This window comes from Giraffa tippelskirchi, chromosome X, assembly GCF_054371585.1.
Source record: "Giraffa tippelskirchi isolate mGirTip1 chromosome X, T2T-mGirTip1v1.2.pri, whole genome shotgun sequence".
In the NCBI taxonomy this organism is placed as follows: Eukaryota; Metazoa; Chordata; class Mammalia; order Artiodactyla; family Giraffidae; genus Giraffa; species Giraffa tippelskirchi.
In genome coordinates this window covers 87,147,579-87,168,179 of record NC_137289.1, presented here as the reverse complement: position 1 = coordinate 87,168,179, position 20,601 = coordinate 87,147,579, and the positions used below count along the sequence as shown (strand labels likewise).

General features: G+C 48.6%; 1 protein-coding gene across 1 annotated transcript; it reads right to left on the bottom strand.

Annotated features, from left to right (window-relative positions):
• Window positions 1-16,356: 16,356 nt before the first annotated feature.
• Window positions 16,357-20,382, bottom strand: LOC145535902 (uncharacterized protein CXorf49 homolog). The gene is made up of 6 exons (XM_081564244.1): window positions 18,962-20,382; window positions 18,178-18,337; window positions 17,564-17,640; window positions 17,236-17,281; window positions 16,628-16,673; window positions 16,357-16,527 (listed from the first exon to the last, which is right to left on the bottom strand). Exons 1-5 carry the CDS (start codon window positions 20,249-20,251, stop codon window positions 16,633-16,635), a joined length of 1,614 nt encoding a protein of 537 aa, XP_081420370.1. The 5' UTR covers window positions 20,252-20,382; the 3' UTR covers window positions 16,357-16,527; window positions 16,628-16,632.
• Between the last annotated feature and the right edge of the window lie 219 nt (window positions 20,383-20,601).

Here is a 20,601-nt window from a genome sequence, read left to right as displayed (position 1 = left end):
CCTGGTAACTCCTCCTCTTTTAAGGATATCAGATCCTATGGGATTAGGGCCCCACTCTTATAACCTCTGTGTGTGTTGTGCTTGGTCACTCAGTCGTGTCAGACTCTTGGTGACCCCATGAACTGTGGCACACCAGGCTCCTCTGTCCATGGGAATTTTCCAGGCAAGAATACTGGGGTGGGTTGCCATGCCCTCCTCCAGGGGAACTTCCCAACACAGGGATGGAACTCAGGTGTGCCACACTGCAGGTGGATTCGTTACCATCTAGCCACCAGAGAAGCCCAAGAATACTAGAGTGGGTAGCGTATCCCTTCTCCAGGGGTACTTCCCAACACAGGAATCAAACCTGTATTGCAGGCAGATTCTTTACCAGCTCCCTCAATCAACCCTAATTACCTCTCTAAAGGCTCCATCTCCAAATTCAGTCACTTTGAGCGTTAAGGTTTGAAGATAGGAATTTAGGGGCAACACAACTCAGCCCATAATAGGACTCCTTTGAGAATCTATTGAAAGCTCCATACACCCTCCCAAGAAGTCTTTGCACACAATTTCAGGAAGTTCTTGGAACCCAGGTTGAGAGCCACTGTTCTAGGTCACCTTCCTCTTTTCCGAGATGGAGAAACAAGAGGTTCAGAAAGGGGAAGTGCTTTTCAGCAGGTTAGGCGAGAGACAGGTCTCCTGATTGCTCATCAAGTGCTTGCCCTACCTTACTCCACCTTGCGTTAGGCCTGTCAGGTCAGCAATCCACGGTGACCCCAAAACACTAGAGATTCTGTGGATGCAGTGAAGGAGAGTGCTTCACCCGGGATGCTCAAGTGAGTGAACAAGGCTCTAGCTATAACTGACAGTAAATGGGACAGATTTCATTGTTTCCAGTTAGTCAGGAGGTTGGGAAGAAGCTGTACCAACTTCAACACCCATCCACAAGAGTTCTGAGTGTGAGGCGATGGAGGTGCTTCTGTCCTAACAAACAGCAAAGTGGGGACTGAAGAGGTATAGTTGAGCTGTCTGCTGGCCTTGACATGGCACTGTCCCTCTACTCTCAGATTCCCCATTTGTACACCCCTCAGGAGTAGAACTGTTAGATTTCTACGTGAGATTATCTAGCTCTAATATTCTGTACGTCTGTGATTCTGGGGCAGGAACCATGCGGGCAAACTCAGTTGAGGCATTTGGGTCCTAGAATCATGGGCAAAACAATTTTTTTCCAAAATGTCTTCTGATGGTGTCAAAGAATTAGCAATAAAGCACATGTAGTTTAAAGAGATGAAAAATCCCTAATAAGCACGAGAAGACCCTTACATGCTCAGTCATTTAAGGTAAAGTCTCAAGAGAAATGTTTCCTCAATTTCTGTTTCGGGTCCATCCTTAAAAAGGGAGGTGCATTATAACAGCTGGAATTCTGAACAACAAGGTTAGAAGATGGATCCGTATTTATAATGGGAAAAGTTTTGTTTTCTTTAGGCAGCGGGGTGGCCCCAGAAAATGACTCCTGTTTCATTTCATCAATCAGTGAGCTTTTAAAAAACATGACATTCTTCCTATCGACCCTATCGATGCCACAAACCAGTGTGGAGCCTTCACTTGGGCCACAAGACTAGAAACAAAAGTAGGGGCACTCACTGCGGGGTGGAGGCTGACATTCAAGGAAAATTCTTTCCACTTTGCTCCTTACAAAGAACAAGGGAAGGGCTTGAAGGGCTGTGCACACCCACCTACTGCTTCTGTGTCAGTGGAAGGTGGGAGCACACCCAGTCTAGCACATCGATGGTCTCAGTTTCTGTCTGAGGAGAAAGAGGAAGAAAAGAGCTGCTGCTGCGGGGAGCAGGGGTGAAGGTTGGTGTTAAGACAGCAGTGTCAAACGGGCAAGGGAGATGCAGCCCATCCAACCACCAGCACCATCACCACCGCCACCATACTGGCACAAATAAGCTCCTCAGTCTCAGGGGTTAATAGACGAATCACAAAGAACAGGAGGAACTCCAAAGGCATGGCATCTGGCCCTTCCCAACAAACAGCCTTAAGCAATACTGTCCTCGGCTGGTCAGATAGGTGTACTATAGCGCAGGCACATTGCTCTGGACTTTTGGCCTTCATTTCTTTTTCTCAGGTTCTTGGTGCTCCACCTCTGAGAGGAAGTGGATAGGGAGGGGAGACGTCTCTGAGAAATTGTATCCAAATACATGACTTCTTTGAGTTTCAGCACAAGTTTACAATTAAATTCTGAATGAGAATGTACTACCCAAATATGGAATATATATAAAAATTGAGATTGATATTATAATTAAGTAAGCATCACTTGATTAATTTTAGTTAAAAAGGTATGAGTTCTCAAAACTATAGTTATTAATGTAGATGAAATAAGATTACTAAGCTCAATTAGATATGTTATCAACAAAGAAAGTAACTTTGGTTCTACTTCTGGTTAGAACATAATTACAATATGCTTATACTGGGATGTTATTTCCCTAAGCATTATATTTTTCTCCAATTATACTGAAACGTAACATAGATAGAGAAAAAGTCACAATATATATGTGGAGTTTAATAATTGATTATCAAGTGTATACCCCCAAGTCATAGAAGCGGATAGTGTCGGCTTTCCCCAACACTCCTGAAGTTTCCCTGTCTTATCTTAGCCCCGTTCCTTCTTCAAGGAGAATAGGCCCACTCTTACTTATGTGCCATCCTTTCTTCCGTTTTCCTCAAAAATTTTATAGTACACACACACACACACACACACATATAATGTTATGAGTTAGTGTTGACAGCTACTTACAGCTGTACGAATGGAATTGTTAAATATATCTGTGTTGCTTCCTGGTTTTTCAATCAATGTTAAGTTTGTAAGATTCATGCCTATTCTGTGTAGTGGTAGTCTGTATAATTTTGCTGATGAAATTGTATTTATTCGCATGAAGAGGATCTCCCAGGACTTCTGGATTTGAAGCCGGCAGGGCTTAATTTCAGGAGAGCCAAGGGGTCGTGGGAAATAGACTCCACTCTTAACGGGGGCATACAAAATCTCACACGTTCCAGGACCCAGGGCTGAAGCAATAGTTTGAAAGGAGCCTGGGTCAGACCCAGCTACTTATCTTGGAGAGCCTCCCAGAGAGGCAAGAGGCAACTGGACTCACCCTGGGGACATAGACACTGGAAGCAGTCATTTTGCGGAGCTCCTTCTACCCCGTGGTCACTGGTGCTAGCAAGTGCCATTTTGGACTCCTCCCTCTAGCTTACTAGCACCAGTGCTTAGACCTGCCCATCAGCCTGTAGGCAGGAATACTAGGAGAGGCCAAGCTACTAGCCAGGCAGAGACGCAGCCCCACCCACAAGCAAGCCTGCTGTCTTAAGACTCCCTGGAGCTGGACCTGTCAATCAGAGGCCCCGACACACCACACTGGCCCTATACCAGTGAGAAGGCACTAAGCCAGGACTCCAGGGTCCTGCAGTCAGAGGCCGTGGGACCTAGTCCCTGCCCACAGCAGGTCATCACTAGCCCCAGGACCAGTTTTACCCATCAGTGGGTAGGCACCAGCCCTAGTATTCCTTGTACCCAGACCCATCCACCAATGGCCCAAAACACCAACCTCTGGACTCCTCCAGAGCCCTGAAGTCAGAGAACCCAGGAACCAGCTCCATCCACCAGCAGGCAGACAACAGCAACCGGAGTAACTCCAGCCCTGCAGCCTGCCACACCAGGAAATAGGTCACCTACCAGCAGGCCCACACCAGTCCCAAGAGCCACTGAGCCCCAGCACAGTGTACCAGCAAGTAGACACCAGGTCTGGGACACTTTGGAGCTCTCAGCCAGCAGCTCTGGAATCTGGCCCCACACTGCAGTGTGTGGAAACCCCCTGTGCGACATCCAGGATTCCACAGCCAGCAATATCAGGAACGGGCCCCACCGAAGAGTGAACTGAGACCAGCTCTGAGACCCCCAGGGCCCTGCAGTTAGAGACCCAGGAACAGAAACAGAGCTCCACCCACCAGTGAGCTGGCGCTAGCCCCAGGACACCCTGGACCCCAAACCCAGTCAACGGCAGGACAAACCAGCCTGAAGATACCTTGGCATGTCAGCCAGCTGCCCCCAGAATCAGCCACACTCACCAGCAGGACAAGACGAACTTTGGGACACCTAGGACCCCATAGCCAGCAATGTAGGTGCTAGCCCTACCTATGTCAGCTGAAGGCTATGCTTATTCATTTGATATTGATTCACAGTAGGGAGAGAAGTATGTTTTAGGCTTGCAGGATTATATGCAATAGAATTTGTTGTTGTTTAGTAGCTCAGTCTTGTCCCACTCTTTGCCACCCATGGACTGCAGCACACCAGGCTTCCCTGTCCTTCACCATCTCCCAGAGGTTGCTCAAACTCATGTCCACTGCGTCAGTGATGCCATCCAAACATCTGATCCTCTGTCGTCCCCTTCTCCTCCTGCCTTCAGTCTTTCCCAGCATCAGCGTCTTTTCCAATGAGTCGGCTCTTCGCATCAGGTGGCCAAAGTATTGGAGCTTCAGCTTCAGCATCAGGACTTCCAATGAATGAGCGGGATTGGTTTCCTTTTGGGTTGACTGGTTTGACCTCCTTGCTGTCCAAGGGACTCTCAAGAGTCTTCTCCAGCACTATACTTCAAAGGCATGAATTCCTCAGTGCTCAGCGTTTTTTCTTGTCCAGCTCTCACATCCCTACGTGATTGCTGGAAAAACCATAGCTTTGAGTACAAGGACTTTTGTAGGCAAAGTAACGTCTCCGCTTTTTAATACGCTGTCTAGGTTTGTCATTGCCTTTCTTCCAAGAAGCAAGCGTCTTTTAATTTTGTGGCTGCGGTTACCGTTCACAGTGATTTTGGAGCCCAAGAAAATAAAGTCTGTCACTGGTTCCGTTGTTTCCTCATCTATTTGCCGTGAAGTGATGGGACCGGATGCCATGATCTTCGTTTCTTGAATGTTGAGTTTTAAGCCAGTTTTTTCACTCTTCTCTTTCACCTTCATCAAGAGGCTCTTTAGTTCCTCTTCACTCTCTGCCGTAAGGGTGGTGTCGTCTGTGTATCTGAGGTTATTGCCATTTCTCCCCACACTCATTATTAGAAAACGTAAATCAAAACTATAACGAGGTATCACCTCACACAGGTCAGGATGGCCATCAAACAACAAACAAACAACAACAAACAACAAACAAACAACACACACTAGAACTGATGTGGAGAAAAGCAAACCCTCTGGCACTGTTGGTGGCAATGTAAATGATATAGCTACTCTGGAGAACAGTAAGGAGAGTCCTTGAAACAAAACCTGGGAATAAAACGACCATAAGACCCGACAATCCCACTACTGGGCATCTACCCTGACGATACCATAATGCAAAAAGACCCATGTATGCCAATGTTCACTGCAGCACTATTTGAAACAGCTAGGAAATGGAAGCCACTTAGATGTCCGTGGACAGATGAATGGATAAAGAAGTGGTGGTACATATATACAGTGGAACATTACTCAGCCATAAAAAGGAACACATTTGAGTCAGTTCTATTGAGGTGGATGAACCTAGAGCCTAGTATACAGAGTGAAGTAAGTCAGAAAGTGAGAAACAATTATCATATATTAACGCATATATATGGAATCTAGATAGATGGTACTGATGAACCTATTGGCAGACACAGAGAACAGACTTGCGAACACAGTGAGGGAAGGAGCCGGTGGGACGAATAGAGAGAGTAGCATTGAAACACATACCTTACCATATGTAAAACAGATAGCCATTGGGAATTTGCTGTATGATGCAGGGGACTCAAGCCTGGTGCTCTGGGGCAACCTAGATGGGTGGGGTGGGGTGGGAGCTGGGAAGGAGGTTCAAGAGGGAGGGGATATATGTATACCTATGGATGATTCAAGTTGATGTTCGTCCGAAGCCAACATAATATTTTAAAGCAATTATCCTCCATTTAAAAATAAATCAATTTTAAAAAGTTTAAAAAAAGTAGCAAGAATAAAACATCTAAAGGAGAACCAAACAGAGATGAAGGGTACAATCCGTGAAATAAAAAATATACTTCAACGGTAGGTGAGATGATACGGAGGAACAGATCAAGAAGCTGGAAGACAGGAGAGTGGAAATCACTGAAGCTGAACAGGAAAAAAGAAGGAATAAACATAGATGAGGACAGTTTCAGAGACCTCTGGGACCAGGTCAAGCATAGAAACATTTGAATTCTAGGGGTCCCAGCAGGAGAAGAAAGAGAGAAAGGGGCAGAGAGCATATGTGAAGACATACCAGCTGAACACTTTGCTAACCTGGCAAAAGAAATGAGCATCCAGGTACTGAACACAGAGAGCCCTAAACAGAAAGAAGACCACAGCAAGACACATTGTAGTTAGAATGGCAAAAAATAAAGCTAAAGAGGGGATGTTAAAAGCAGCAAGGGAAAAGCAACAAGTTACACACAAGGGACTTTTTGGCAGAAACTCTGCAGGCCAGAAGGGAGTGGCACGACATATTTAAAACGATAAAGAGAAAAACCTCCAACCAAGAAGACACTACTGGAAAGACTGTCACTCCGATCTGAAGGAGAGATCAAAAGTTTTACAGACAGGCAAAAGCTAAAAGAGTTCAGCATCACCAAACCAGCTTTACAGGAAATGTCAAACGGACTTCTCCAAGCAAAAAAGAAAAGACACAACTAGAAACATGAAAATGATGAAAGGAGAAAGCTCACTGATAAAGGCGAATATACAGTAAAGGTAGTACATCAATGACTTACAAAGCTAGTGGGAAGGATAAAGGACTAAAGTAGTAAAAAGCATCTGTATCCGCAATGAGTAGGTACGGGAGTGTTGCTGTTGTTTAGTTGCTAAGTCATGTTCGAGTCTTTGAAGCCCCATGGACCTAGCCCGCCAGACTCCCCTGTCCATGGGATTCTCCAGGCAAGGATATTGGATTCGGTTGCCATTTCTTTCTCCAGGGGACCTTCCCGACCCACGGGTCGAACCCACGTCTCCTGCATTGGCGGGCAAATGCTTTACCGCTGAGCCACCTGGGAAGCCCCTTAGTTAAGGGATACACAGAAGAAAAAGATGGAAAATATGATGTCAGAAACAGTAAACGTGAGGAGAGGAGTAAAGATGGGGGGTAGTTAATATGCATTTAAACTTAAGAGGCCAGCAACTTAAAATAATCAGATAGAAAAAGAGACACGCACAGTGTACGGAATATAGTCAATAACTACGCACTGCCCTTGTATGGTGGCATATCATAACTAGAATTACAGTGCTGACCATTTTGAAATGTATAGAAATAATAAATCACGATGTTGTATCCCAGGAACTAACATGGTGTTGTAGGTCAATTATGCTTGCAAACAGACAAACAAGGAAACAAACAAAGATGCGGAGGAAAAGAGATCAGATTTGCACTTACCAAAGGGTAGGTGTGGGGGAGGGGAATTGGACAAATGTGGGCAAAAGGGGCAGACTTCCGGTTATTAGATAAATAAGTACGAGGGATGTAACGTACAACATGGTAAATACAATCGACACTGCCGTATGTTATATATGAAAGTTGTTAAGAGAGCAAATCCTAAGAGTTCTTCTCACAAGAAAAATTGTCTTTTTCTTTAATCATGTATCTATATGAGAAGATGAGCGTTCACTAAACTTATTGTGATAATCATTTCATTTCATGATGTATATAAGTGAAACCATGATGCTGTACACTTTAAATTTATACAGTGCTGTATGTCAAATATATCTGAATAGAATTGGAAGAATCTAAAGAATATCCTGATGCCATGCGCGGAGACGGACAGGACATCAACTTTGCGGTATTCCTGCCAAAACATTTAACCTGAGTGGAATCAGGAAGCAGCAATGAGACAAATTCAACTGGAGAAGATTTCTAAAAACCACCTGGATTGGATCTTTAAAAATGTCACTATCGTGCAAGACCAAAAAAATCTAGGGAAATGTTATAGTTTACAGGACACTGAAGACGCTTGACAACCAAATGCATCACGTGGCCTTTATTTGGAAGCAAACTTATTTTAGAAATCAGGTAGAAAAACCATATTGGGACGATCAGACATTTTGAGTGAGGATCATATAGTAGGTAACTGTATTGTCTCAAAATTAAATTTCCTGAGTATGATAATTGCATTAAGATTTCGAGGCAGACTAATCTTTTTCTTTAGAGATCCATACTGGAATATTGAGAGAAGATACACCGCAACATCTTAAAGGAACTCCAGTGATTCAACAAAACAGAGAGAGAGACAGACAAAGACTATGGCAAATGTGGCAAAATATTAATAGTGGGTCAGTCCAGGTGAAGGATCTTTGGGTGTTCTGTGCTGTTTTCTTGCAACTGCTATCGGTAGAAGGAATACCCTGGGGGTCCAGTGGTTAGGACTCAGTGGAAAAGACCCTGATGCTGGGAGAGAGTGAGGGCAGGAGGATAAGGTGGGGTGGGGGTGGGGTACACAGGAGGAGATGGTTGGATGCCATCACCGACTCAATGGACACGAGTTTGAGCAAACTCCAGGAGATAGTGGAGGACAGGGCAGCCTGGTGTGTTGCAGTCCATGGGGTCGCAAAGAGTTGGACACGACTTAGTGACTTGAACAACAACAACAGCTACATGTAAGAGAGATATTTCCGAAAATAAAATTTGGGGGCAAAGAGGACATCATGGGCCACTTTATTCCAATCCGTTTGAACACTTAGGAAAAGATGACCAATTTTTAGAAAAAAAAAAGTAACTTACCAACACTGACTCCAGAAAGAATAGCCAACCTGAGTTGCTCCAGGTAACCATAATGAAATATACCAGTAGTCAAAGCAACTTTCACAGAAATCCTCCAGGCTTCCCCCACTGAATGGTGACAAACATCCTAGGCATAAATATTCTCAATTTCACACAAAACCTTAGGAAAAATAGAAAAGGTGGGATACTCCCAAACTCATTTCCCTGAGAATGAAATAACCTTGATATTCAATCCTGTCAAGGACAGTTTGAGAAAGGAAACGCACAGGTCAATCACACACTCAGCGCATAAAAGCAAGAACCAGAAACGGAATCTTAGCAAGGTGAATCCTACAGGATATGCAAAAGGGAAATACATCATATGCCATGAGTAGGTTCATCCCGGGGCTTCCCTGGTGGCTCAGATGGTAAAGAACCTACCTGCAATGCGGGAGACCTGGGTTCGATCCCTGGGTGGGGAAGATCCCCGGGAGGAGGGCATGGCAACCCACTCCAGTATTCTTGCCTGGAGAATCCCCATAGACAGAAGAGCCGCTGGGCTCCCCCCTCCATGGGGTCGCAAAGTGCCGGGCAGGACTGAGCAACTAAGCACAGCACAGCACACAGATTCACCCCAGGAATACAAACTTGATTTAATTTGAGGTGATATATCATTCCAGCTCATCAGACTATGGGAGAAAACCATGTTCAGAAAAAGTAAGTAGTGTCAATATCTATTCATAATGTACTTTTAAAAATATTTCTTTTAATTTAATGTTTATTTTTAACTGGCGTGTAGTTGATTTACAATGTTGTGTTAGGTTCAGGTGTACAGCAGAGTGATTCAGTTATACATCTACATATATCCATTTCTTTTCTGATTCTTTATCCATAAAAATTATTACACAATGTTGAGTAGAGTTCCCTGTGCTATAGAGAAGGCCCTTGTTGATTATCTATTTCACATATAGTAGGCTGTATCTGTTAATCCCGAACTTCTAATTTATCCCTCCCCTACCGCTGCCTTTCCCTTTTGGTAATCATAAGTTTTCAAAGTCTGTTTCTGTTTGGTAAATAAGTTCCTTTGTACAGTTTTTTAGGTTCCACCCCTAAGGGACACTTGTCTTTCTCTTTCTGACTTTCCTCACTCAGTGTGACAATCACCACATCCATCCATGTTGCGGCAAGTGGCATTATTTCATTCTTTGTATGGTTAAGTAATATTCCATTGTATATATGTACCACATATTCCTTATCCATTTCTCCGTCGTTGGATATTTAGGTAGCTACCGTGTCTTGGCTGTTGTAAAGAGTGCTGCAATCAACATTTGAGTGCATGCATCTTTTCAAATTATGGTTTTCTCCAGATATATGCCCAGGAGTGGGATTGCTGGATCTTACGGTAGTTCTATTTTCAGTTTTTAGGGAAACTTCATACTCTTCTCCATAGTGGTTGTACCAATTTATGTTCCCATCAACAGTGAAGGAGGATTCTCTTTTCTCCACACTTTCTCCAGCATTTACCGTTTGTACATTTATGATGATGGCCATTCTGATAGGTGTGAGGTGATACCTCATTGTAGTTCTGATTTGCATTTATCTGATAATTAATGATGTTGAGCATCTTTTCACGTGCTTTTTGGCCATCTGTATGTCTTCTTGGAGAAACACAATTTCTGCCCCTTTTTATAAAACATAATGGGCAGATTTTATATATATATATATACGTATGTATGTATGTATGTATGATGAGCTTCATGAAGTGCTTGTATATTGGAAGGTAATCCCCTGTCTGTCACATCATTTTCAAATATATTCTCCCATTCTGAGGGTTGTCTTTACGTCTTGTTTATAGTCCCCGCCCCACCCCCCACCCCCCCCGCCACCTTTGCTGTCCAAAAGCTTTTAAGTTTAATTGCATCCCACTTGTTTATTTTCGTTTTTATTTTCATTACTCTAGGAGGTGGATGCAAAATCATATTGCTGTGATTTATGTCAAAGAGTGTTCTGCATATGTTTTCCTCTAAGAGTTACATAGTGTCTTGTGTTACATTTAGGTTTCAATCCATTTTGAATTTATTTTCGTGTATGATGTTAGAGAATGTTCTAATTTCATTCTTTTCTGTGCAGCTGTTCTCCCAGCACCACTTATTGCAGAGACTGTCTTTTCTCCTTTGTATATTCTTGCCTCCGTTGTCAGAGATTAATTGACCGTAGGCGCATGGGTTTATTTCTGGGCTTTCTATCCTGTTCCTTTGATCAATATTTCTGTTTTTGTGCCAGTACCATACTGTTTTGATGACTGTACCTTTGTAGTATAGTCTGAAGCCCAGGAGCCTGATTCCTCCAGCTCCATTTTTCTCTCTCAGGATTGCTCTGGCTATTCACAGTCCTTTGTGTCTCCATACAAACTTTGAGAATTTTTGTTCTAGTTCTGTGAAAAATACCATCGGTAATTTGATAGGGATTCAGCATCGGTAGGTTGCACTGGGTTGTATAGTCGTTCTGCCAATATTGATTCTTCCAATCCAAGTGATCTCAGAGAGGCAGCAGTGAGCTGTGGCTTTAAGTTTGCCCCTTTGAAAAATGCATTTCTCAAGGAGGCAAAATCTGTAAAAAGAGGTACAGAGTTTATTGTTAGAGACACAGCACAACAAGTAGGAGAGCACACAGAGAAACAGCTTGTTTAGTTAAGACAGAGAAGGCAATGATACACACTTGGAGAGACAGGGTGTGGGCATCTGTCCTAATGAGGAGGAGTGCAGTGAGAGGCAGTTAAGTCACTTATATAGGGCAGTCCTTTTGGGTCTTTGTTTCCGTTTGGCCAGTTATCCTGTTTCTTTTCTCACACCTGACCTGCCCTAGGACCCTCCCCAACATGCATGAGCAACTCTATCCCAAGATGCATGCCAGCACAGAGACCTAAGGGGGAGACGTTGCATCACATATTATGGGGTGGGGCCCCTTTGTTTTTGACCCCCAAGGAGCCTTTCTGCCCATGTGCAGTGTCTCTCCTGCCCTGAGAATGGGACACACGTGACCTCTTGCTCTTTTACTCAAACGGAGAGTAGCCCCTCTGTCTCTGCCAGAGCTGTTATCTTAAAGTGTCCTCAGGAGACAAAGCCTGACTATTTACCCTGTATCTCTTATTCTTTCTCTTTCAAAGGGCAAGCCGGAGGTTGATTGTAAATACCTGGACTCAAGCCCGCTTGCCTCCTTCCTTGGGAAATGGAAAGCAGAGGCTAGTTGCAAATGCTTGGCCTCACAAGAATATGATCTTTCTTTCCATCTCTTTATGTCATCTTCAACATCTCTCATTAGGGTGTTCCAGATGAGGATCTTTATCCCTTCCCTACCTCTGCCTTTCCCTTTTGGTAATCATAAGTTTTCAAAGTCTGTTTCCGTTTTGTTAATAAGTTCATTTGTACAGTTTTTTAGGTTCCACGTGTAAGGGACATTTGTCTTTCTCTTTCTGACTTTCTTCACTCAGTATGGCAATCACTACGTCCATCCATGTTGCTGCAAGTGGCATTATTTCATTCTTTTTATGGTTAAGTAATATTCCGCTGTATATAGGTACCACATATTCTTTATCCATTCCTCTGTCGATGGATATTTAGGTAGGTATTCTTGCCTGGAGAAACCCATAAAAGAGGAGCCTGTTGGGTTACAGTCCATGGGGACGCCAAGACTCACACACGACTGAGCAACTAACACTTTCACTTTCACTTACTAGCATATGAAATGAGCACAGTTGTATGGTAGTTTGAACGTTCTTTGGCATTACCCTTCTTTGGGATTGGACCCCATGAACAGGATAGCAATGTAACAGATTTCTATATAATAATTTTGTACTCTTCAACTTTACTGAATTGATTTATGAATTCTGGAAGATTTCAGGTGGCATCCTTAGGATTTCCAATGTATAGTAACATGTCACATGCAAACAGTGACAGTTTTCATTTTCCTTTTCCATTTTGGACTCCCTTTGTTTCTTTTTCTTCTCTGATTGCGGTCTCATACTGTACTTTCTACAGTTTATTAAATAATATGGGTTTACTGAGATTAATTTACATAAAAATCTAAGTGCCTACAAACATTCGATTATGGAAACACCACTACAATCAACATAAAAAGCATTTTCATCAGCTACAAAATTGTTTCATTCTCTTTGGTAGTTTAACCCCTAATCTCAAGCCCGAGACCCTGGCAATCCCCAGTCTGTTTTCTGTGTCTATAGTTTGGCCTCCTCAAGAATGTGAAGTAAATGGAATCGGGCAGTATGTAGATTTATCCATTTGGATTCCTCAGAGAAAAGAACATATCGGTGACTTCTGGACGTGCAATGTACATTTATGTCACCTGAGTATAGTTACATGGGTTGATTGGTTCATGATTATTTGTGATACTGAGGGCTCACACGCTCCACAACGTGTATATGTATGGTCTGTTTAATTCAATGTAATTAATCTTTTATGTTTGGAAGGGTTATTTTAATAAAAAGCAATAGTAAATCCTTTTCAAAAAGTGAATCATCCTGGTAAAAGTCAGGCTGGCAGATACCTCAAGAGGACTAGGGAGGAAGAAGTGATTGGCTTGGAACAAAAGGGGGGTTCGAAACTACAGGCCTGTTCTCCATCTGCATCTGAGCAGTACTTACCAGGCCTTCAAGATCGCACGAGCACAAGGGCATCAAGCACACCACAGTCATTCAAACACTGGGACACTCCAGGGACTGGGATAGTTACCCAGGGATAGTCAAGGTGGAAAATCTGGCAGCCCCAGTGTGCCCGGCCGAACCTGGCCAATGCAGGTGAAACTTACCCCACATTAAGTCAGCTGAGTAGCAGCCTTCATTGCATCTGCAAGCATAACCCACTGTTATCACGCAAAGGAAACTACAAGCCAACTGCAGGGATTAGGACTTGGACATCTTTGGGCAAGTTTACTGTGCTCACCACCCCAGGCTCCCTCTTCAGGACTCACCTCCTCTACCTTCTTTGTTTGTGCCAATCTCCCTCAAGAGTCCAGAGAGAGAGGTAGGCCTGGGGCTGGGGCTGGGGCTGGGGCTGGTGGGGTGGGGGTGTAATGGGGAGGGAGCCTCTTCCCAGGTGTTGGACAGGCAGGATGGGGCCTAGGGCTCTCCAAAGCAGCTGTCACTGTCTCCCAGGCTGGAGAAGGGGCCTGAGGGGGAAAGGCAACAGGGGTGCACCGAATGAGGCTGGGCTTCGGCCTTCCTCCTACCCTCTGGGGCGCAGATGTATTTCTTTAACCTATGCCTCAGATTTCCCGCTGGAAGTGGAAGGCTTGGGGCTGAGCCAAGGCCTGTGATGTATATGTTTCCAGCAACATTATAGTGAGGTAGTTGGTCTGAACTGTGTGCCCAGAGGAGGGAAGGGAGCCTGGTGAAAAGTGAGCGAGGGGTTGTGTTCACGCCCTCGCACCTCCACTTCCATGAGCTTCTCCAACTTCCTCACCCTGGTGACCACAGTCCCGTGCCCCACTCGGCCCAAGGGTGGTGCTGATGCTGGTGCTTGACTTCTCCCCAGGCACAACTTACCTACGTGTCTCGGTGGGCAGAAACCTCAGCGGGAAGGTCTCTGCCAAATCTACTCACTCGGACAACAGCGAGATGTGCTACACCACCAGGCAATAACCACCGGATCAGCTGTAAACTAAGTGATCAGGCCCTCCTGCTCCAGGGAGGGGTCTGAGTGGAAGGAGTAAGTCCCACGCATGTTCTTTGCTGACCCTGAGGTCTGTGACTGGCCCAACCCTCGTGCTCTGTCCACCTGACCTCATGCCATGAGCCCCGGAAGGAAGTCAAGGTCAAAATGTGGGGGAAGGGCGGGCCCAAGGGCTCCCCATAGCTCAGGTGCAGTCACCCCTAACTCCCCACAAGTAATCCAGGTTGGGGGGGGATCTCCTGTTTCTAAGATGGGCAGCCACGTCCCAGGTAGTCTCCGAAGCCACCCTTCCCATTTTCACTCATCCACACCCTCAGCAGTTGGCAGACATCACAGAATCGCAAGGTAGGATCCAGTGCCTCCTCCAGCGACTCCAACATTTTGGGATGTCCTGTCCTGAGGTTTGGTGAACTGCATCCTCCCCCTTCTATGTTTTGGGAACGTGACAACACCCCTTGAATAAAGGAGATCCGACCCTTGCTTCGGCTCACTCAGTGCCTTACAGAATCTGGACCAGGCTCTATTTCCATTACTCCCCGAATCACACCTTTCTGCCTCAAGGGGCATTATCCCTGATGACTTTAATTCACCCAGAGAGATGCCCAGGCACCAACTTTGAATGTGCTACCTACCATCATACCCTCTTTTGTGAAATAAAACCGTGGTCTTTCAGGAAGGGAGTCAGGCAGAACCTACCCTCATTTCACTCCAATACAAATGTGTCCCTCTGAGTCTCAGGCTGGCACAGCCCTGGGGTCTTGGCTGAGAGAAGGAAGTCCTCCCCAAACTTCAGGGCGGGAGGGAGGGACGGGAATTGAACATGGATTTCAGACTCAGTCTTGTGTGCCCTAACAAGTAGTCTGGGAGACTGAGCTGGGACACTCCGGGAAGTATCATTTGCAGGAAAATCTATGTCATGGGGCTGGTGGAACGGTATTTGATGGAGACCCTGTAAGAACACAGACTTACCAACCATACTTGTCATAGAGCCTGATGGGCCCGTTTCCACTCAAGGGCAGAGAGACATCCAGGCTGCAGGAGTGCAGGCTGGTCAGTTGGTTAGGGCAGGGAGGATATGAAAGCTCCAAGGACCGGACCATCCATCTCTAGCTGTCAGGGTGCACTCTGCCCCAGACTGGCACCAGACGCCTCTCCTGACCTCCAGCTCAGCAACTAACCTGAGCTTTTCTCCTGTGTTCCCCTGTGTTCCCCTGAGCTTCGATCCTGCTCCCCAGTTCAGCGGGTCCAAGATTCATCCTCATGCCCTTTACTGAACCCAAGGAAGGGGAAGCCAAAGTTTTGGTGCCTGAGTCTCAGGGGTGAGTGCTAAAGAGAGCGGGGAGAGTACGCAGGTTCCTGCTTGCAAGGTGGCTCCGGGGGTGGGGTGGGGTAGGGACTCCACTGAGAGGGTAGGGCAGGGGAAGGGGGAAGATGAGCAAACCTGTGCCTGTTACCACCTGCTTAAGTAAACATGCAGGCAAGGTCATCGATGGCAAGCCAGGGGAGAGATCGAGGGTGCTCTGACAGGAAAGCAGAGTGGTCGGGGTAAGCAGGACAATGAGTGCAGTGAGGGAAGGGTGAAAGACTGGAGCTCTGTAAGGGGGTCATGACTTCCTTCTGACAGGGAGGCAGAATGGCAGCAATGAATGGAAACTCCTAAACCCCAGAGGAGGGTGTTTAGAGAACTAGAAGAGGGCCTTCAGGGAAAAGGGGGGACGTGCCAAGGTGGCCAGACAGAGCCCACACAGAACACACACTAGGGGCGCTCCGCTGGCCTGACGGCCTGGATGGTAGCACAGGCTGACCCAGAGTGCCCCCCACAGGATGCCAGAGGTACTGTTGTGGAACAGGCTCTGATACGGAGTGGCTCCCCACCAGGCCTTGCCCCATTCCCCCAACCCCTACCCCCCAGAGAGAGGACAGAACACAGAATATGAGAAGCCTTTTAATCAAAAACTGCTGTGAAACTGGGGCAGACAGGGGGCAAAACAAGGGGCAGAGGATGCCCTGGTGGAGGCAGAACAGGAGGCAACAAGCTTGGCCACAGCTCGCCGGCCCCGGAGGTAACAGCTGCTCCTCTTGCCGGAAGATACTGGGCTCAACCTGTGAAACAGCAGAGTCAGGGAAGAGCCTCAAGCCAGGGCCAGCCCACGGCCCTGCTCAACAGCCAGGACTGTGGGAAGGGGTGTGGGGTGTGTAACACTCATTTCAAAGGATCCGGAACTTGTCAACCTGGTACTGCATGGAGGCTGCAACAGGGAGAGGCATAAACAGGTGCTCTAGACAGACGGACATAGAAGCCTGTCCCCCTGTCCCCGTGGGGAACCACCTAGCCCTGCAACCTGAAACCCACATACCCCCAGCCCCGATGCAAAGAGCTCTGGGCCTCGTCACTCCCCACTACCGGAATTAAATGTGGAGCCATTTCCTAAAAGGAAACAAAATGTGCCAGCAGCTCTCAAGGTCGGGGCCACGCCCAGACCATTCAAAAATTGTCTCACAAACAATCCAACAAGAACCTCCGAGGCCACACCAGATCAACAAGGCATCTCTACAAGTCCTATCAGAAGGAGCTCTCTAGGACTCGCCTGGCTGGCAGAGTGTGCACGCAGTCCACACAGCACTTTGCTCCTTGTCCACACGCCCAGCTGAACATGCACCGCCCGCTCCAGGGTCAGGCGTGATAGGTTCTCCTCCCCACAGGAATGCTGGTCCCTACGAGGCCTCCTGCACCGGCAGCCCACCCACCCCAAGGGCCCACCCCACTTCTGCATTAAGAACCCACTGCTCTCTGTCCCTGGTTCCTCATACCAAGTTGCTCCTTAAGGTCGTCTATTTCTCTCTGTAGCACCAGACACTAGGCCAGCAGACACAGCAGGAAGAGAAATGGTTAGTATACACCCGCCTCCCCTCTCCTCCTCCTCTCCTCTCCCCCCGGGCCCTCCATCCCAAAGCCAGGTGTCTAGACTGGCAAGGGAAAGACTTTCCTCAGAGGAAAGGAGGTGGGCTCCCTCCCTGGGGTGTGGGATGGGGACGGGGCGGGGGGCGGGGGGGGTGCCCACACATGTCAGTTGAACTTGGACCCAGATCCCACCATGGGGTTTGGGTGTGCATTTCCAGGAGCCAGAAGAAGCATTACCCGAGGACAGCCCTGCCTTGCAGCTGGCTGCTGCCGCCTTTTCGGTCTTGGGGGATGGTCAGTTGGTTCACGGTCACCTGACAGGGAAAGGACACACAATCCAGCTTCCCAGGCTCCCAGTGAGGTGGAAAGGGCCAAGCAGGGTCTAACGTGAGGTGAGGCAGTACCACCCTCTGCTAGCATCAAGCCTCCCCGGCTCTGCCCGGCAGGCAGCCCAAACCTTCTCTCTGGGCCTGCCCCTCCTATTCCTCAGGGGCAGCCATTTTACCACGATGGTCCCGAAAGACTGTGGTTCTGGGTTCGAGCCTCCCAGAGCGGCAGCCACGGCCAGCACCTGGGAGAGCAATGTGGGCGAACAGCACTTCACAGAAAACGCTATTAGCCTGCAGGTCTACGCCCAGAGTAGCTGTTGGGGCACTGCCACCGATCACCCCTGCCAAACAAATCCCACACAGAAGGTGATGGGGCCAGGGCTAGCCCTGCTGACACCTGTTTCCCATGGAAGAGGCAGCCTGAGAGCAAGGCTGAGGCCCCAGAAAAGAGAGAGAGACAGACAGAGGTTTCTGCCCTCACCCCTGGTTCCCTGCCCCCATATCAAAACCCAGGACACTCACCTGAGGGGCCAGGCCCTCTGGGCATGACTTCTCCCTTGTTCATGGCCACGGGCTCTGAGTTTCCTGAATCCTGCCCGCCTCTGATGTTGACGTTGGTGCTGCTGGGTTCTCCTTGACGCACCACCTGTGGACAAGACGCCGGTGCCCTGTCAGTGGTCAGCTAAGAACAAAGATTTCTCACTGACCTGGAGTAAGGATGTGTGTGTGTGCGTGCGCCTGTGTGTACCAGTGCATTTATATGTCTATGTCTGTGTGTGTGAGACCTCGTGTGATTCAAGACCGAGCTGAGGCAGGGAACTGGAAAGGAAACTGAAAGGCTGATCTCTTCAGCACATTCCCTCTAAGTCAGCCCCAGGCCAGCAGGCAGAGCTGAGCTGGGGACAACAGTGTGGCACTGAGAAAGCCTGGGGCCCCTGCAAGGAAGGTTTGGGGATCAGCTAGGAAGTAGGATTCAGGAAAGTGATGTGTCTAAACACCGAAGCTCTGTGAAGCTTTTAAGGGGCCCCTCAAATCAATTCAGCTACCAGCTCTCCCTTCCACTCCAGCCCCAGCCTGGCTGGAAACAGGCCAAGGGTGGAGAACCCAGCCCAGCACACCCAAAGTGCTACCTTAACGTTTGTCCCTAGTAAAAGACCCCAATCTGGCATCCTAATGACCCAGTGACCGAGGGCCACCCAATGACCACCCCTGAGGGATGGACAGAGGGAGCACGGGTGAAGACCTGTGTCCTGGGGAGGATGGCAGGGGGAAGAGGGGGGAGCGAGGAGGGGCCTGGCCTACTGACTCGGCCCTTTGGGAATGGGTCTCTATTTGGGTCGTTGTCTTCTCCGGACACCGCCATTGCTGCCACCAACTCCCGTGCCCGCCTAGCCATGGATTTCTTCCGAGCGCCGGTTTGCTTGGATTCTTTGGCTCCCGAAGGGACCAAGGCATACTTCTTGGACCTCTCAAGCAGCGGGATGCCGGAGACTGGGGGGAAGGTGACCGGATCCAGGGGAGTGGCCGAGATTCCCTGCTCCCAGGAAGGGAAGGTTCTCCCCGGGGCAGGTTTGGAGACGCCCCTGAGGGATTTCTTCTCCTGTTCCCCCTTCCTCCTAGGACTGGGCCGCGGTAGGCTGCCTGTAGTGGCAGCTGCAGTAGCTGATGCTACTGCTACTCCCGGGTACCTGGGCAGGCTGCCCCCCTTCTCCCTGAGCACGCTCTGCAATTTCTTAGGGGGAGAGACGTCCTCCTGCTCTGCATCGCCCTGCCTGACCTGCCTTTCCACAACCGAGATTAATCCTCGCAGAGCCGAGGACAGGCAAGTGCCTGGCACGTTAACGAGATTCTCCCTGCCTTGGACTTTCGAGTCTCTGGGTGTGTCCCCGGGGTCCTTGGGGCCGTTGAGCTTGGCCTGGCCTCTGTCTTTGGCATAAATGCTCACCCTCATCAGCTCTATCTCACTGAACTCACCAGAGGACTCGGAGTCGGACAGCAGCCCGGCTGGGCTTTCTGAGGGGGGCCGCTGGCGATCCACAGCCACCTTCAACCTACTCTTACTGCCTCTCTTAGGGTTTCCCCCAGCCTGGCCCGCCTTGAGCCTGCCAACCTCGAGAGGGCTGGCCTCAGCCTGTGCCTCTTCCCCAACCCTCTGGGCGGCCATGCCTCGACTGCCGGGTCGCTCCTCGAGGGCCCACAAGGGAGACCCTTCGCCGACCACGTAGCTCTCCGGAGACAGGCATCTGCGGATGCCCAGCAAGTCCAGGTTGGCCAGCTGCTGCAGGATGGCCGCCACTGACTCGTCAGCCAGCTGCAGGACGTCCCCCTGGTCGTTGGCCGGGGAACCAGGCCGGCCTTCGCGGCCACACAGCACCTGCCCTCCCGCTTCCGTTACCTCCCGCTCTGACTCAAAGCACTCAGGATCTAGGAAGCCATCCCCACCCTCACCCTCGCCGTTTCGCGCTGCCCCCGGCTCAGGGCCGGGGCTGGGTCCCTGCAGAGCTGTGGAGCGGACCTCAAGGCCGCTTGTGTGCTCCCCGCACTCTGAGCTGAAACCCACTCCCCTAACAGCCGCCTCATCATCTGAGGAGCTCATGTCGCGACCTGGGTGGCCGCGGACCTGGGGCGGCGACGATTTATCAACCAGGTCGAGGGGGCGGCGGCGGTAATGGTCTGGGCATGCGAGGCGGGCGGCGTCTGGAGCGCGCCATAAAGCAGCACGCGCAGGCGATCGCAGCAAATCTCGCGAAGCTTTCAGCTTGCCAGCGCTGCGCCTCCTCATTGGTCCGGTTCCTGCCAACCAGCACGCGCCTTCTTTGCCCGCCCCCTCGAGGTGTAACCAATGGGGTCGAGGGCCTCCTGTGGTTTGCTGCCAAGCCCAAAGGCCATCCCGGCAGATGGCGAGTTGGTGGCTGAAGGTGATGCTGCGTGTATACCTCTGTCAAG

Coding starts and splice junctions, on each gene's coding strand:
- LOC145535902 (XM_081564244.1), bottom strand. CDS start 20,251: ATGAGCTCCTCAGATGATGAGGCGGCTGTTAGGGGAGTGGGTTTCAGC. Junction 17,641..18,177: donor CAGAGGGCCTGGCCCCTCAG/GTGAGTGTCCTG, acceptor TTTCCCTGTCAG/GTGACCGTGAACCAACTGAC. Junction 17,282..17,563: donor CAAGGCAGGGCTGTCCTCGG/GTAATGCTTCTT, acceptor CTGCTGGCCTAG/TGTCTGGTGCTACAGAGAGA.